At 41.9% G+C, this 18160-nt stretch overlaps 1 protein-coding gene across 2 annotated transcripts in view; it reads left to right on the top strand.

Moving 5' to 3' along the window:
- The window catches only part of pkd1a (polycystic kidney disease 1a), a 67924-nt gene that overhangs the window by 45926 nt on the left and 3838 nt on the right, over positions 1-18160 (top strand). Inside the window, exons 26-55 of one of the 2 annotated variants that reach the window (XM_042429116.1) lie at positions 1189-1510; positions 1699-1915; positions 2416-2575; positions 2682-2834; positions 3020-3164; positions 3322-3657; positions 3796-3884; positions 4163-4478; positions 5250-5427; positions 5665-5929; positions 6019-6214; positions 6721-6891; positions 6999-7142; positions 7234-7444; positions 7552-7678; positions 7792-7902; positions 8244-8293; positions 8747-8961; positions 9111-9189; positions 9321-9436; positions 10433-10635; positions 11544-11738; positions 11840-11979; positions 12623-12753; positions 13036-13138; positions 13292-13417; positions 14164-14335; positions 14469-14759; positions 16172-16306; positions 17718-18044. In XM_042429116.1, coding sequence (XP_042285050.1) covers positions 1189-1510; positions 1699-1915; positions 2416-2575; positions 2682-2834; positions 3020-3164; positions 3322-3657; positions 3796-3884; positions 4163-4478; positions 5250-5427; positions 5665-5929; positions 6019-6214; positions 6721-6891; positions 6999-7142; positions 7234-7444; positions 7552-7678; positions 7792-7902; positions 8244-8293; positions 8747-8961; positions 9111-9189; positions 9321-9436; positions 10433-10635; positions 11544-11738; positions 11840-11979; positions 12623-12753; positions 13036-13138; positions 13292-13417; positions 14164-14335; positions 14469-14759; positions 16172-16306; positions 17718-18044 — 5424 coding nt within the window. Of the gene's footprint in view, positions 1-1188; positions 1511-1698; positions 1916-2415; positions 2576-2681; positions 2835-3019; positions 3165-3321; positions 3658-3795; positions 3885-4162; positions 4479-5249; positions 5428-5664; positions 5930-6018; positions 6215-6720; positions 6892-6998; positions 7143-7233; positions 7445-7551; positions 7679-7791; positions 7903-8243; positions 8294-8746; positions 8962-9110; positions 9190-9320; positions 9437-10432; positions 10636-11543; positions 11739-11839; positions 11980-12622; positions 12754-13029; positions 13139-13291; positions 13418-14163; positions 14336-14468; positions 14760-16171; positions 16307-17717; positions 18045-18160 lie in introns of both variants that reach the window. The other variant, XM_042429106.1, reaches the window with a different exon arrangement.

Below are 18160 nucleotides of genomic sequence, written 5' to 3'. Positions count from 1 at the left end.
GAGAATATGTTATATCCTTACAAACACAGGGAAACAATTTGAAAGACAAAACACTTGTTGAGTCACTGGGCCTCAAATTTCACATACCAGCTGACTGTGCTCAGCTGTAGTCTGACCCAGGTCGTTTTGTCTTTATAATTACACTGTACATTAGTTTCCATACTGCACAATTCTATATTCAGCCTTTGCAAAAATATGACTTCATGCAGTTCTCACATACACATACTGTATGTCATCAGAGGAATCATAGCAGATAGAAAGACACAGATTTTTCTGAAGAATTTCATTTTAGTATTCCTAAAATGAATCAATTTCCTATTTTAGTAATCAGTTTCAATCTGGATTGCCTTGTAAAGCCTGTATGAAAGCAGTCAAATTAAGTAAGTAAAGATCTATTTATATAGCACTTTTTAAAACAATAGTTATAAAGTGCTTCACAAAAACAAACATTTAGCACAAAATATACAACAGGTAGGATAGTAAGAATTTACAAAACAGAAAAAACAAAACATTAGTTAAGAAAAGTGAGGGAACATCATTGAGTCTTGAGAAGTCACAGCTCCTCAGCTGAGGCAAGACAACCATGAATTACAATAATCAAGTTGTGACAAAAGCATGGATTCATATTTCAGCATTACTAAAAATGTCTGACCTTAGAAACATTTCTAAATTGGTCCAAGGGTCAAATGTGACACCTTAATGTGTGAAGGTGTGACGTCTTTCTCACACACCTGAATCACAATAATCACAGAGGTTAAAAGTCCAAAGGATTGCTCAAAAACCTAAAGAAACATTTTATTACCTTTGGACATAGGAAAAAATGTCAAAACATTCCTTAAAGCTGTCTTATTCCTCGTCATGTGCTTCTTCCCCAACCTAACTACCCCTTTTTTAAAACCCGCTACCCAGGAAAACCACACAAATGGCATTAAGGTTGGACAGTTGTAGCCTGGTTTCTAGACCCGATGAATCATTCCTTTAGCTAAGTGGCGTTCCCCATCATGTTGGCTCAACTGATTGGTCTGTATTCAATTTTAAAAAGAAGCATGAAGATGGCCTTACCTTAAATGAAAGCTTTTAGGCTGGCTAATGCTCATTTGATTTATTGATGGCTGTATGGCTCTGAGAAAATCACCCAATTTAGCTGTCTGTCTGTAAAATCTCTCTCTGTCTCTCTCTGTCTGTCAGCGCTGGAGTGCCATGACACTGCAGAACGAGACTCTGGTCCTGGACTCCTCCTCCACCACCACGGGAAGTGGCGGCATGCGTCTGGTGCTGCGGCAGGGCGTCCTGCGCCTCGGAGACTCCTACAACTTCACGCTGCACGTGACCGACAGCAGCCTGGTTGGCGAGGGCGCTGCCTCCATCACGCTGCACCACAATATGCCCCCAGCTGGCGGGGAGTGTCACCTGAGAGGGGGAGGAGAAGCAGGAATGGACTACGGGGACAGAGACAGCAGAGTCTGGAGGATACGCACACTGGTGGACCGGGTACACTTCAACTGCTCAGGTAGGAAGAAGGAAGTTGTGACCTCTTTCTCACACACCTGAATCACAATAATCATTGTTTCTGATCTCATTAGTCGATGTCTTCCTCATCACCTTTTTACCAAGATCATCTTTTCTTCTCTTATTTGTTTTCTTTGTCTTTCTCACTTTCTTTTCCCACTGTCCTCCTCCCTCCCTTCCTCCCTCCAGGTTACAGTGATCTGGGTGTTTCAGAGACACCTTTGCTCTACAGTCTGCTGGTGACGCGGTGCAGAGAAGACTACTGCGAGGACTTCTGTGTGTACAAAGGCAGCAGTCCGGAGCACTCGGCCTTCCTGCCCCCAGGCTTCAGCTCAGCCCAACACCGTGTAGCCGTATCCATCACAGTGGAGGACCACCAGGGAGCCGCCATCACTGCACTCAACAAGTAGCTACATTTTACTTTACTGCTTAGTGGAGTTAGACAGCAGCATGACAAAGATTTCACCACCAGAAACGTTACACAGTCCTTCAACTTTTCTTTTTTGTTCCTGTCTCAAGCTATTCTGGCCTGCCAAGCATGTACTCTCCCGAGCAGTACAATAAATCCCCGCCAGTGCCTCGTAGTAGAAGATTTCAGCTGAATTTAGCCTAGCTTGGATCAGTTGCTGAATTATAATGTTTATGTGATCTATTGGCAGCTAATATAAAGGAATAAAAAATGTTATTGAACTTGTCACTCTTATTAAACTAAGTATACTGAATGTGACTGTCAGAAAAATTATTTTAAAGCTTTACTGTTATTGTAAGAAAGTTGATGATTCATAAATTTATTCTCTAGATAAAAAAAAAAAATCTAAAATCACATCCAAGTCTACATAAATATGGAAAGATAGAAACACAACATTCAATAAGAATGAATGAATGTTGTTCTGTGTTTGTGTCCAGGTCTATCGAGGTTGTGCTGCCAGATCCGCCCCATGAGTACAGCAGCCTTCCCCATTGGCTGGCTGAGCTAACAGACAGCAAACTCAAAAAGCTGCTGGAGCAGGGAGACTCCCAGAGAGTCCGAGAGTTATCTCTGGTTCTCATCACAGTCCTAAATGAGGTAGGAGAGGCCTAGAAACCCAACACTAATGAAGTCATTTATCGATCCAATTACTCTTCAGTTGATAACACGAGGCATATGTATACCTGTATTTACTTTCCTCCAGTATGAGCAGACAAGGGAGACAGAGCGGGTGTCCCGAGCTGAGCGTGGTTACCGAGTCAGAGTCCATAGCAACATCACCAGAGCTCTGACTGCTCTGGACCTGAACACTGTAAACGACATCCAGCAGACCTCCGCTGCTCTGGCGCAGTGCACGGTGAGCAGGATGAGAAGGAGGGGAGGTGGGAAGGAAAGGAAAGGAGGCAAGAAAAGAAAGACAGAAGGAAAAAAGGGCAATTAGAAAAGGCAAAGAATAAAGCTAGAAAAGAAGTTCAAAGAGCAAAATAATGATCAGTTGTGTGTGTGTGTGTGTGTGTGTGTGTGTGTGTGTGTGTTTTCCAGGCGGTGAGTCGAGAATTCATCTGTGAGGAATGTCAGAACAGCACTCTGAACAAACTGGAGTCCATGTTGGAGATTCTGCAAATTGACACCAAGCAGGGTACTGTCACACCGACTGAGATAGCTGACAATATCCTGAACATCATGGGTAAGAGAGTACATTCACATAAAAAAAAGCTGTGTCTGTGTCGGTGCAGGAGTTCATGTTTTCATCTTTTAGAAAAGTACAGTTGCTGTCAGTCAGCTACTTACAGAAGATGAACTACAGTGAATGAAACTGCTCGAACTCCTTCCCTTGCCTCCAGGTGATCTGATCCATCGGGTCAGCCAGTCAGCCTCCCAATCTTACCCCCAGCCTTCCTACGTGGATTCCACCTCACCCTCCTCGACCTCCCCATTTTCCCCCTCTGGTGAAGAACAAGGAGGTATCCTGTTAGACCCCTCTCCCTCCTCCTTGGAACCACACCCTCTGCGAATGGCAGCCAAGGCTTACAGCCTGTCCTTGGTCCTCATGCTGATCCTCATGCACGCCCGCGTGCTCAACGAGGAGCCACTTGTGCTGAGAGGAACTGAGATCGCCGCCACGGGAAAACTGGCAGACCCCCAGAGTCTGCTTTGCTACGATGGCAACAACAGTCCAGGTTGGCCTGTGTATTTAGTGTCATATGAGCTGATGAAGTTACGTTTCTGTAGGTGGTAACTTTCATCACCTCACAATGTAAAGTTGCACATTACAGACATATATATCTCTCCTCTCCTCTCCTCTTCTATATTTCCAGAATGCCAGCGATTCTCCATCCCTCGAGCTTTCAACAAAAGTCTTCACAGAGCTGCTGCAGGAAACAGTATCATGCAGATACTCTTTCAGGTAACATCAGAAAACATGACAGACGCTACTCAGTTGAGTACAAAATTCTCCTCTTGAACTTTTTCTTTAGATTGCTGTCAAAGAGTTTGGCAGCATGAGAGCTGTCGGTGCCAGAGTCACTCATGAGCACACACTCACAGAAATAACTTGAATAACTATTTGAATTGTTCCTGTCTTTTAGACTTTTTCCATTTTACCCTCTATTTCTACCAGATCTCATTTTCCCCACACTACACCTCCTCTTATGATTTTCTCTCCCTCTTACTTTTTCTCCCCAGGTGGAGTCCAACCCCTTCCCTTTCAACTATGTGGCCAACTACACCATCTCTACCGAGGTGGCATCCATGGAGTTCCGCACTGAAAATGGCACCCAGATACCGATCTCCGGACTGGACGATAGTCTAGCCATCACTGTTTCCATTAACAATGGCAGCAGTGGAGAAGCGGGTGCCGAGGGTTCTGGTGCCGGTGGCGTCCCCACAGCTGCAGCTGTGAACATCAGCCACTGTGACTCTGTCATTGTCACAGTCAGCACAGGAAACACCAACGAACACGCAGGGCTGTTTGTGCAGCTCAACTTCACCTCTTTGGACGGTGAGCTCTCTCATTCATTTGTTTTGTTAGTTTATTTGACTGGTCTGGAACAATCCTAAAAAAAGAGCCAAAGCTAGCTTAGAATGCTAATTTTCATGTTGTCCCTGGTTATGATGTTAAAAAGGCAGCCATCATATGCACACTGCACATACTTAAGGTGGACATATTAACAGGAACAGCAGAACAAATACTGTATTCAACAAAAAAACAATAATTGATTAAGCATACGATGTTCAAATTGTGTTAAAACTGTTAGGACGGTGTTTTGAGGGGATAATTTATGGTAGTGTTGTGTTGGAGGGCATTACAAAAGAGGTGGACCTCTTGTAGCCTTTACATTTTTATTATTCTCATTGTCATTGTTTGTAAAGTCATCATTTGTCAATTTTCTCTCTGGGATCAATAAAGAACCATTCTATGTTGTTTTGGCACCCCAGTTCTCTTTATAATTAAATCTAATGTTATTATATTTCCAGAAATTACATATAATTATGAATCTGTCCAGCATTTAATTGCAGCATGAGAGAGTTTCAGTGTGAATGTTGAATGGGTTTGCCAACATGTAGCTTTTACATGGCCCAAAAAGGGAGATTACATATTATCTATAGATGCATTAACATGATGGATACAAAGAGGTAAAACAGATTGCACTTTAGGGATTACATACCTGCCTGGGTTGGACATTTAGCGACAAAGCACAGGCCTACAAAATGCTTTTATAAATGGTGGCCTCATTTTTCACTTAGTCTTTTTTTTTCTTTCTTTCTCCAGATGCCAGAGAGAGGGATAAAAGGGAAGAGGAGGACGAGGAGCCATACATCATAGCCTACCTTCATTCCCATGAACAACCTAATGAGTTCAACCAGACAGACAAAAAACATATCACACTCAGTATGACCAGGGGGCAAGATCTTGACCACAAGAAATACACCTTCTTTCTGTCTCCAGAGTAAGAGTCCTCGTTCATCCTTTGGCATGTAACATGATGTATACTAAACATGTCACAAAGTTAGCTCAGAAGTAGACATTGTTGTTTGCATCATCTGGCAGCAGAGCTTTATAGAAATAAGTCTGTCGCTAAAACTGAGGTCCTGAGTTAAAGCTCCCATGTCACCAATAAATTTATTTTGGATATAATTGTCTATATAGTAGGACTACAACAAACAGTCTCTCCTGTGTTACACAGGAAGTACAACACCACACTGGACCACTATATCAACGTGAGCACATCCTGCGGGCCCACCTCTCGGCCTGTGGGTGTTAAACTAGAGGTCGGGGTGTTTGCCTCACTGTGTCAGTACTTCAATGAGAACGAAAAGCAGTGGCGAACAGATGGCATGGTGCCCCTGGCAGAAACCAACGCTAGCAGAGCCTTTTGCCGCACCAAGCACCTCACAGCCTTCGCTGCAGGCCTTTTCGTACCGACCAATACAGTCAGCTTTAAAGTGCCAGTAAGAATCACACACACAAACAAATCATTGACTTTTTGTGCTCATGCACCAGATAAACACATACATTAACTATCCCTCTTCTCCTTCAGGAGCGTTCCGGTCCACCAAGCCTGGTCGTCATGTTGGTGTGTGTGCTGGGCTTGCTAAGCTATGTTGTTGCAGCAGCCATCTTGCACAAGTTGGACCAGCTAGATTTGCGCCGGGCCGGTGTGGTTCCTCTCTGCGGCCGAGACGGACTCTTCAAGTACGAGGTTCAGGTCAAGACTGGCTGGAGCCGAGGGGCAGGTGAGATAGGTTCACTATTAATGGATTAATAGCTCAATAGGTTTTTACAGTGCTATATTAATTATACAGTATACAGTACAGTATTGGCCTGAATATAAGACCCTGTTTAAAAGCTGAACAGAAAAGACTGAATGAAACAATCAAGCCTGAGATAGAACATAGAATTGACATAGAATTGGAAATCAATACATGTAGGATAATTATCTTGCATAGAATAATCATTTTAAAATCTTTAAATAAGAATAGTAAATGTGACAAACTAGAAAGAGAAAGAGAGTTCATAAAAGAGAACCTGTCTAATGGCATTTGTATCTAGTCTGCAAAGGAAGTGCACAATCTTTTGTCATAAAAGTGTCATAAAGTGTTATTTTTTTTATTTGTGCCAATAACTTAATTATGTAAATACCAAAAACTATGTTAGTAAGGGGGTGACTTATCAAAATGGTTTGTGAAGAGTTCAAAATGTATGGTAACTGTTGATATAATGAGTTTCTCTACCTCTGCAGGCACTACGGCTCATGTAGGAATCAATTTGTATGGACGCGAGAGCCGCAGCGGACACCGCCATCTCGACAGCAGGGGAGCCTTCACACGCAACGCTCTTGACATCTTCCATATTGCTACAGATACCAGCCTGGGAAGTGTGTGGAAAATCCGAATTTGGCATGACAACAAGGGTAAAGACACATGCGCACACACAACAGAGGCCTGCGATCACAAAGAGTTTAACTCACTTCAATTTGGAGAAAACTAATGTAACCATCATTTGCTGCCCCTCCCTCAGGTCTGTCCCCAGCATGGCTGCTACAGTACGTGTTGGTCAAAGACTTGCAGACAGGAAGCAGCTACTACTTCCTGGCTGAGGAGTGGCTGTCAGTAGATAATGAGAGAACTGACGGACGGGTAGAGATTGAAGTGGAGGCTTCAGGTAAGAAACAAACATCCAAATGATATTTGACATCCACTGATGGATGATTCTTGTTTTTTCACTTAACTGCATTTCTTCCCTTTCCCTTCAGAGGAGGCTGCTCTTCGTCAGTTTCCCCGCCTCCTGCGGTGTGAGCTTCAGAGGGCGCTATGCGAGAGTCACCTGTGGTTGTCGCTGTGGGAGAGGCCCCCCCGCAGCCCCTTCACCCGCCTGCAGAGAGCCACATGCTGCGCTGTGTTACTGCAGCTCTTTCTGTTAGCAAACACATTGTGGTACAGCATTGTGGTGGATAAAAGATACAGGTAAGTGAATGTGTGTGTTTATGAGTTTTTCCATCTTATCTGCGAATGTCCACATCGCAACTTCTGGTCATCTGTTCCTAACACTTCAATGCCATCCTGTGTCGCAGCCCGCGGGCCGTGGCAAGGTTGTCTTCATTAAATGGAGAGACGATAGCAGCAGGCGTGGTGACCTGTCTGATTGTCTACCCTCTCTACCTGCTCGTCTTCACGCTCTTCAGAATGAGCCGCAGCAAGGTAACGCAAACATGCCTCGAACTAAAACATGATCAAGGTTTCAGTCACTTCCATAGGCCAAACAGCTGAATATTTTCTCTCTGTGTGTGTGTGTGTGTGTGTGTGAACATTAGTGTGTGTCTGTGGAGCAGGTGCCACCACAAGTGGACCAGGAGTCAGTGGAGATTGATGACTTCCTGGACAACTCCATGGCTGGAAGTTCCTTCCTGTTTTTTAATGGCGAGGTAGAGTCTCACAGGAGAAGACTGGAGTTTTAAATTGAATCACGATTGATATGTTTAAACTGAATCATCCCTGATATGGTTAAAGTTCAGATGCCTTAATGTATTTTTTAACTTATCATGGAATCAATATGAAATTTAAATGAATCTGATGTTTTGGCCCAGTGATTATTTTAGAAAGTAGAGGAACATTGCAGTCAGGCAAGGAAAAATGTATCGTTTTCCCTGGTGAGGTCATTAGTATATGTCTCTCTCTCTCTCTCTCTCTCTCTCTCTCTCTCTCTCTCTCTCTCCATCTATCATCTGTCTATCTTTGCATCCATCCATTCCTCTCTGTTTCTCAGACCAATTCAGAAGAAACCAATGTAGATTTGCCCACTCCATCAACCAAAAGGTGAGTTGCTCTGTTGCCATGAGGGTGTTTTAGATAATGCATAATTTTACTTATTGGAAGCCAAATGCCAAGTATAATAGCCAGATGAAATGAGGATAAGATAGAATAGAAGAATAAAGAGCATACAATAATAAAGAGAAAAGTGGAAGTAGATGGATTAGATTAAAGAATAGTGATGATAAAGAGACTGAGAAGATTTTAAAAAAAGTATTTTTCATCTTCATATTGGCTTCTCTTCAATGTGATTTCTGTCTTGCCACAAAACAATAATAAATTTAGAAACCATGATTGTCTCAGTATTGAGTCCAGTCATAGCGCAACATAATTTTTGTTCTGTGAGAAACTTGTTTTCTTAGCTTTAAGGGAGACAGAGAAGAAACTAAAAAGACAATTTGAGTAATTGAATAATTTGCTGAAGTCTTGCTAATAAACACCTCTCACTGTGTATTTCAGTGTGGAAAGCTGGGACATGGCAGAGGAGGAGACGGAGGACAGGGATTGGCCGGAACTGTTGAGTGATGTGTCTGTGGTGGGAGGGGCGGGGCATGGAGCAGGACTGCCCAGGCTGAAGAGGGGTCAGGGGAGCAGGCACCTCGGGGTCGATATGACCTTTAACCCTGACGAGGAGGAGGGGACTGAACAACGCAACAAATATTTCACTTCCTCAGGTAAACAAAGCACGAAGAGGCTGTTAAACACAGACAAACATCCAGTTTACAGAATGAGGACATCCACGTATTTGACTGTGCAGTCATACTATATTAATACACTGTCTACTGAAGTCTTCACTGAAGTCGAGCTGTTTTTTTACACACAGACGAGGATCTGATCAAACACATCCTGACAGATGGACAGAACTTCTTTCCTCAGGCAGATGAAAGCGAGATGGCTGACCTGTAAGTTGAACAAGGAACTAATATTTGATTCATTTTCATTGTACTTTTATGATTGTGCAGAGGATTCACCAGCCATTACATGGCAATTTCTGCTCAAGTTTAATTTTTATTTTCTTTTTCCTGTGTGTCAGGTCAAGCATTTTTGGAGATAAGACAGAAGTGATTCTCCTCCAGAAGCTGAATGAGCCTCTTCCTCTAGAATCTGTCAGAAGAGACCCACCAAAAACTGCTTTCACCTCAAATACAGGTGTGTGTGTGTGTGTGTGTGTGTGTGTAGAGGCATCAAACAAATTACCTCCCAGCGCTTGTGTGTATCAGAGTTGGTTGTCTTCTCAGTGGACAAGATATCTTAGTAGAAAATGGCAAAGAAGTCTATTTTTTCTTTGTGTTACTATCCCTGCTTCTCTAAGTAAGGCTTATTTTATACAAAAAAAATAGCTTAAATAGCACTAACAGCAAAGTCATCGTAAAAGATCTCCAAATTGGACGTAAGAGGGCATCTGAGAGTTCTTTGCCTCATAGATCAATATCTGCAAACTGCTCTGCTGTTATTCAGCCTGCTTGGCTTTTCTGTCAGTTTAGTGACACAGGATACATAAATTACCCACAACGTTTTTTTTGTGTACGACTTACAACTCTCATTAAGCAAAGAGCAAAGTTTGATGATTATTACTGTTCTGGCGGCTGAGTGTTTAGCTCATTATAGTCCGGTTTTGATGAGAAAACAGAGCGCATGCATCGTTATTTCTTTCTGCCGCCTGAATGTTTAATAAGCGAAACAATTTGTTGCGTGATGTTTCTTTGTTGTCAAGAAAAGGATAAAAAAGAAGAAAAAAAAAGACGCTTGTCTTCACACTGGGTCTGAAGTACTTACAACATAATTTATTGTTCTTTGGGAAACTTGAATGTTTTGTCAGTGACTTTATTGTTTGAGCTGACTTTGGAGTTCTTGTGGGTGAAGAATTGAAAAGTTTCTTAGAACTTATTTCCCTTGTGAAAAGTGAAGTAATCTTCAAAGACATATCTATTACACAAGGTCATTAAAATGCAAATTCCTTGCTTTTAAATAGTTAATACTGGGGATAAAAAATGTATATATTCCCAGTAGTCTCTTTTTTTATGTCTTACTTTTTCTTTTCTGATCTTTTTTTTTTTATCTCTGGCACCTTCACTTTTCTTTTTCAGTATTTCCTTTTACAAAGTGTGTTTTCCACTCCCCTGACCTCTCCTCTCCCCTCTCCAGTTGTGACGGACGTGTGCCGTCCCAGACGGTTCCCTCCCTGGTGTGGACGTGCGGCCCTGTGGGGAAGCTGGGCAGGGATTGCTCTGGCGAATAGTATTTCAATTTTTGCAGGCCATGGGTTCAATCAAAGTGTGGCCATGATGTGGCTCATCTCCTGTTTCGCCAGCTTCCTGTGCTCTTGCCTGCTGTTGGAGCCAATTAAGGTAGGACACAAACACCTTTATGTTCATAGATGCTGGTATACCACACACATACACACTCTTTTATAAATTCACATCAAGTTGCTGTCAAGTGAAAACCTTATACAGTACTAATCAATATTTTTATATTAATAATGAATCAAATGATTACTGTTATTTGAAAGATATTGCAAGATTTATCACCCAGCTGCAGTTCCCCTCAGTTCTACAGTGTTTTAGCATCTTTTAGCTCATTGTTTTGGTTTTCCAGCCTCCAACTTTACTGTTTTGGTTCACTCTCACAGCTCTCATCTTGTTCCTCAGCAAAACAGCTCTGATAAACCCATTTTACACTACCTGCCCAGCACCAAACAGCAAACAGACACAGTTAGCAACTAGCAGGTGAACATGTTAAGCATTTAGCAGCTAAACAGTAAGATATTTCCCTTAGGAGCTGGTGGAGACCAAAGCAGAGCTAACAGGAGAGTGAATATTAGACTTATATTCATTCGATGGACAGAAGCAGAATTCCAAATGAGCACCGCTGTTGCTCTGTGTCTGCTGGATGTGTGAATAGGCAACATTAACATAACAAGATGATAATATGTCAATGTTGTGTACAGTTTGTGGCGCTGCTCCAAAGCAGCCAAAAAAACACTTGAAACATTGTGAATTTAAAACGCTTCAGATGAATTCATAATGCACTGACTGGCTGACAACCAGGCCATTGTTCCTGAAGCGCTGGAATGTTGTACATGTAAAGTACACACCCCAAAATCATTTTGATTTAATTCCCATTACTTTGTATCTCAGTTGAGGTTTTCCTGTTTTTACTTCAGCTGATCAGTCATGAATCACTCATTCCTCTTTGGGTTTATTGAATTCAACGGCCTCCTGAGCTGAGCAGCTCTAACACTCCCTTCGCCCCTCAGGTGTTGTGTGAGGCAGTTTACTATGCGGTGTGTGTGCGTCGCCTGCGTCCAGAGGACCAGGATGTGCTAGTGGAGTTTCCCCGGGTAGAGAGAGTGGTCCAGCGGGTCCCCAGGGTGAGACCTCCGCAGGGCTTCGCTCTGTCCCAGGCCCGGCACCAGGCCCGCAAGGTCCACATGCTGCACACCATGCTGAAGGTGAGCGAGAAAGACAGAGAGGAAAAAACAAAAAACAATGAGAATCTTTCTATCTTCACTGTGTTTTGTTTGATAACATAATTTTTGGCTCTCATTTTCAGAATTTCCTGGTTTACATGTTTTTCCTGTTGGTGGTTTTACTTCTCAACTATTCTGACTCAACTAAAGACACACACAGCCTGAGACTGCGCACGCAGCTGCAACGAGCACTGCACACACCTGAGTACCACAACATCAGCAGGTACACACACACACACACACACACACACACACACACACACACACAGGTTCTCATCTTGACCTTATCTGAAAATGTGGTGCTTCAGAGGAAAAAATGTAAATAATTTTAATAAAAAATACTAACGAAGACCATTTTTTAACTAGTTTGCTAAGAATAGAATCCCATTTTCAAGGATGACCTTCTGCTTGTCCACTGGTGCTGAATAATTCTTGGCACTTAATAGTATGTGAAGTCATTAAAAAAATGATTTCCGAGGCTGCTCCCATGACTGAGCTCTAGTTTTTCTCTCATGTGCTCCTGAGACTTGACCTGTGTTACCTTATTCAGACCGAAAGAGAACAAGTGCAGAAAAAATTGGCTCCAGCAAAGCCGTAACTGTGTCCATAAGTCATGTTTATTTTAAACAGAGCAGATCCATAGTGTCTTTTAGTCCTCTGTACAGTCATCCTGTGTACACACAAACATCCTGTAGTTATTTATAGATTACAGAGTTGTCACAATGTTGAATCAACACACACTGCTGTCAAACATACTAATCTGTTCTTTAGTATGACAGCAGTACGTGTTGATTATGACAATGTGATGTTTAACTATGACAAACACACCATGTATACTTCTTCAAATCCTCCTCTTTGTCTTTTAGCCGAGATGACGTTCTGATGTGGCTGAACGAGTCCTTGTTACCACGCCTACTGGATGACTCCGCCCTCTTGAGAGACACAGGAAGCGTGTTACTCGGCACGCTTAGGCTCCGACAAATCCGTGACACACAGGGTGAGACTGGTCATCTTATTTTGTGATGAGCTTGTTTGGAGCTAAATCTCTGAGTAAACTGGGGCTCCATTGATCTGACTCTCTAACTTACTGAGTCTGTACACATGAAAAATATATCTTGTGGAGAGTATTTCCTTCGGGTCTTCTGTCATTCAATAGTATCGAGTGAATTTGATAAAATGTTAAGCATCACAGGGACTCCAGCAACCCTTCTGGACTGATTCAAATCAAGCAATTTAATGTTTAATTAGATATTAATAAAACTGCTTTTTTCAGTCGCAGGTGGTTCCAGGTCAGGAGACAGTATTCGCGGACAGGGCTGGGTTACATCTCCAACTAAAGACTCTGAGAATTTCACAGCTTTCGGCGTCACCAATGCAAACTGGTAAGGACAGTGTCGAAAATCTGGGTGTGACAAGGCAGGCGTTACGTACCTTCTAGGTCAAATATCAATGTCTGTTTAACATCTGATCTTTGTTTATGTGTCATGTTCTTTTTTTTTTCTCCTCTATTTCTCAAATCCCACTCATCTTTCCAGGGCGTGGCGTTTGGGTCAGGTGAACGCGAATAACAGCAGAGACGTGGTCGTTCAGCTGAACAGAAGCCTGGAGGAGGCTTCGTCCTCTTTACAGCAGCTGCAGCAGCTGCACTGGCTCAACTACAGGTAGTAAAGGGGAAAGGACAGGGCTGGAAACAGTAGAAAAAAAAGAGTGTTTTTAAGTCTGAGTTACAGCAAAATAAAAAATACTGAAATCCTAGATAATAAATACACCGGCCAAGGCAATACACTCAATCAAACAGTTATATGTAAGTTTATTTTTGATGCTGTAAAAGAGGAGTTTGCTCACTGATCTCACTGGCCAGGTTGTTCCATAGTCCAGGGGCCAGATGTAAGGGAGTGAAAATCCGGCTCTATGTGCATGTGTCCACAATTCCACAATGATTGGAACAAAACAGAACCATGTGTACTCATGGCTTTATAAATCTGGAGTGGAGTTTTATTGTCCCTGAAGTGCAGTTTGCCTCTCAGTGTGCTATCATTAAAAACTTGCACATGAAAATTTATACTACATCAAACGTAAAAAACTAGAAAACAATGCAGTAAATAATGCACTGAAAACGTTGGCTCACTTTCAGCATTTTGTTCTGAGAATGATAACTGATGACATAAACAAACTTTTAATCCAGCTAATACCACATTTGGTGTTAGGCTTCAGAGGGGAGCAAAAAGAGGTGCGTTTTATCTCTCATATGAATAAATAAAACTTCCTGTGAAGAGAAATAATATCTCAATTCCAAAACACAGAGGCAGCCAAAACAGGAAGTGAAAAAGAGAAATATCCTGACTCTTGATCTTATCATAAACCATTAAGTGTGTTTTTCTGTATGTGTGTGTGTGTGTGTTCATAGGACCCATGCAGTATTTGTGGAGTTCTCGCTCTACAACATCAACACCAACCTCCTGGCTGTCTTCTCCTTCCTCTTCAAGTTCCCAGTTTCTGAGAGTGCTCAGTCCAGCCTTGACCTTCTTGTCATCACTCTGTGGCCAATCACAGGCCTGGACTTGCAGCTCCTTCTCATGGTAACCCTTAGAACAAGGCTGATAATGAACTAATATTCCAGACTTTACAAAATTGCCAGTATTACCTGATCTTTATCATTTCGTCACACATTTCGATTAACGTTTTAACGTTGTATGCTTCCCTGTTTTCCAGATTATCCTTCTTGCCCTGGTGTTGTATTTCCTGGTGCGGGGGATCTTGGGCTTCCTCAGAGAGGGTTATGTGTACCTGCTGTCAGCCTGGAGGCTCCTGGGCATCTGTAAACTTGCTCTGGCAGCATCTGTGTGCGGGCTGCACCTGAGCCGCTGCATAATGGCCAAACAGCAGTGGGCGTCGTACCTGAAGCACCCGCGCAACGCGTTCACAGATTTCTACCCGCTGGCCAAACAAAGCCAATTGTACACAGTCATGTCTGCCATGCTGTTGTTCATACTGGTGCTCAAGGTAAGAGTGAAAGCTAAATTATTGGCATATTAAAGATTTATTACAACTTTTATTTGTTTTATCATCAGTTAATTTTTCGTAATGTAACTAAAAACATTTTACTCACCAAGTTAATTTCTGAGATTTGGAAACGCAGTGACATTGCTAAAAGAAGTCTGACGGGGCCAGTTTAGCCAAATTTATTAAAGGTGAACAGTGAAATGATTACTCAAACCCTCCGTTACAGACAGTCATCATAGTTTATAGGATAAATGTGATGAGATTTTGTTTTCTTATTGTCAATAAATCCCATAAAAAGACCAAAACCAATAATGAATTGATCTTACTAATAAATATTGTCTGTGTAGTCAAAGTCAGATATAGATTATTCCTCTTTGCTGTAAATCAAACAATATTAAACATGTGACATGTTCCTTCATCACTACGAACATACACACATTAGTTTATTTTGATCTGATTCCAAATACTCGGTTCTGCTGCCGCTTGAAAATAGTCTCCAACAAGTGCATCTTCAATAGGAACCATGGAGACAGAGTGTAACAAACAGGGCAGGGAAGTCCCAAAATATTGATAGAAGCACTAATTTATTGCTGGATTTGGTCTTTTCATTAGATTAATAAGAAATTAGATTAGATTAGATTCGACTTTATTGTCATTGAACAAGTAGAAGTTCTGCATGTAGTTGACATCTGACCAGAAGTGCAGATTTAGGCATAAAGTGCTGATGTGCAGGATATAATTTACTATAAGCAGCTTACAAGATATAAAGAGATATAGATACACAGATATATGCTTATAAAGTTATTGTGTGTTAGGGTTTATTTTAGTTCAGAAAAGAAATAGCAGCAGGAAAAAAAGCTGTTCCTTAGTCTGCTGCTGCGGGAGCAGAGGCTTCTACATCGCCTCCCTGATGGTAGTGGAGAAAGCGGTTCATGGATTGGGTGTGAAATCACTTTGATGATGCCCTTCGCCCTCCACAAACATCTTTTCCGATAGATGTCCTCAATGCAGGGCAGCCCTGTCCTTTTTAAGACTGACATTCTGGCTCCACTTTGATCTAAAGAAAAATATTTCAGGTGCTTCTGCTATCAGTTTAAACTCCAAATAAAGTGGTTTAGATTATCTGGCCAAGCTGCTTGCTTGTTTACAACCTGTCTGATTGTCTGACCTTGTTGTAACAATGTTATCACACTCCCAGAACTTAACAAATTGGGGTGGCTGTGGCTCAGCGTGTGTAGGTGTGGGAAATATTTAGCATGTGCTGAATAAATGTGATGTAATGAGCACAGTTTTATCATAAAAGTGATGGCCAAAACTATGAAAACAAGGCCAAAGTTGCAATACGCCATAAGTTTTCCTTGAATACAAAGAAAAAATAAATGTTCTTTTGTTGTCTCTGTCTGATCACGCAGGCGTCTCACCAGCTGCGGTTTCTCAGAGAGTGGGCCGTGTTTGGCAGAGCTCTACGGCGCTCAGTCTGGGAGCTGCTGGGTGTCGCTCTGGCATTACTGCTGTTGGTGCTGGCTTATTCACACACAGGACACCTGGTCAGACATCTTTTCTTTCTGTTCCACACACATAAACAGACCAAACATAATTTAAACCTGTACATAATACATTACGTACAAGTACATAACCTTCACAAAAACCTGCCCACCCACATGTTTGCCTTTCATGCACAGTTATGTCATGCTTATAGTCAGCTTTTCTTTACATAATCTCCAATAAACATTCACTTTAGCACAGTTTAGCACTACGTAACACAACTTCATTTGTATTGTCAGAGCAACTGTAACAGCCGCCTCGCTCTCTCCACTGTGCTGCCAAACGGCTTTGCTGAAAGATAACAACATGACATTTACTGCACTCAATATTTGACAGAACTGTTTAAAAAATTAAATATAGAAGAGCCAGAAGACTCAGCTGTGTACATAACACAATGTTTATTTTTTACTTTTATTTGACCTTTATTTAATCTGCATATTCCCCTGAGATCATGATCTCTCTTTTTGAGACAACCCTGCCAAAATGGAAGAATAATGATGTTACATGAACTATTATTCACAGAAGGAGAAAGTAAGAAAAACATTTACACATAACAAGCAAAACACTTTTTTTTTCAACAAGAGCTAAAAAACTACTGATGTGTCACTCTTGAGTTTTTTCTTCTTCTTCATTCCCAAACTTTTTTTTTTTTTTTTTTTTTATAGATTGCCTTACTTTTGGTCATGAGTCACAGCTAATTTAAGCAGGACAGAGTACATCTTGTTTTTTGAAAGGTGGCACTGATCCATCAGTCACATCTGCAACAGACCTGTTTCCAAACTTAACTTTCCAAAATTCAGCTGAAAGTCTTCACCAGCAGCTCTAAGAAGAGAACAACACATGTCTGTTGGAGTAAATGTTTCATCATGACATGCCCTCAAATATATCAATTTAATATCTCTTAATTATTACAGCTTTATGTTTCTGTTAAATGTGATGGCCTCAGATTAGCTAACAGAGCATCTTGTGGCTATTTAAGTTTTATAACTAAAACTGAACTGAATTTTTTGACACTGAGAACATTTTGAAGGAAATCCAGATTTTAGAAGTTCTTATCCAGCTGCACAAACAGTTATATATATGGCCTTCATATTCATAGTCACATACACTGTATATTCTGTATCTCGACTCCAGTTAGTCTGAAATGCCTGATTACTCTCTCCACGGTTCATTTTCAATCAGTTTTCATTTCACACAATGAAGAGCATATTTAAGTGTCTTATTATATTTCTGAGTTATTGAAACCGTCACACTCACTTTGGTCCACTATCACAGAGCTCTTGATCTTGATTGCACAGAAGCTTACTTTTGCTGCTGTTGCGCCTAAAAATAAGATTAAATATATTCATTAACATTTGATTGCATCTTATAATTATGGTTTTCACAGTTTCTCCTCTGTCTCCTTCACTCCAGCTCTTCCACTCTGTATTCGACGGCTACGGCAGCGTGAGCTCCGCCTGTCTGTCTCTGTTGGGCGCCGGTGGACGTGGCCTGTTGTCGTGGCGACCTGGCTGGACTATTACCGGCCCCTCCGGCACCGTCTCCTCACTGATGTTCCACGCCAGCTTCGCCATACTTCGGTTGGTGCTGCTATGGTTGGTCACCTCTGTGTTGCTTAGGAACTACCGGCGTGCACGAGCGGAGCTCTATCGTCCAGCTGTGGATCTCCAAGACTACGAGATGGTCGAGCTGTTCCTCAGACGACTCAAAATGTGGATGGGACTCAGCAGGGCCAAGGAGGTACAGGATGAGCCCTTTCCTGTTTCATATCTATAGCTGTTATGACTGTTGTTATTCCTGTAACTTCTAGGGCCTCAGCAGGAAAAAACACATTATTTTTATGAAGATTTTATTAA

This window comes from Thunnus maccoyii, chromosome 2 (genome assembly GCF_910596095.1).
Source record: "Thunnus maccoyii chromosome 2, fThuMac1.1, whole genome shotgun sequence".
Lineage (NCBI taxonomy): Eukaryota > Metazoa > Chordata > Actinopteri > Scombriformes > Scombridae > Thunnus > Thunnus maccoyii.
The sequence above is the reverse complement of the archived record's forward strand: the minus strand, read 5'-3'. Positions and strand labels throughout refer to the sequence as shown.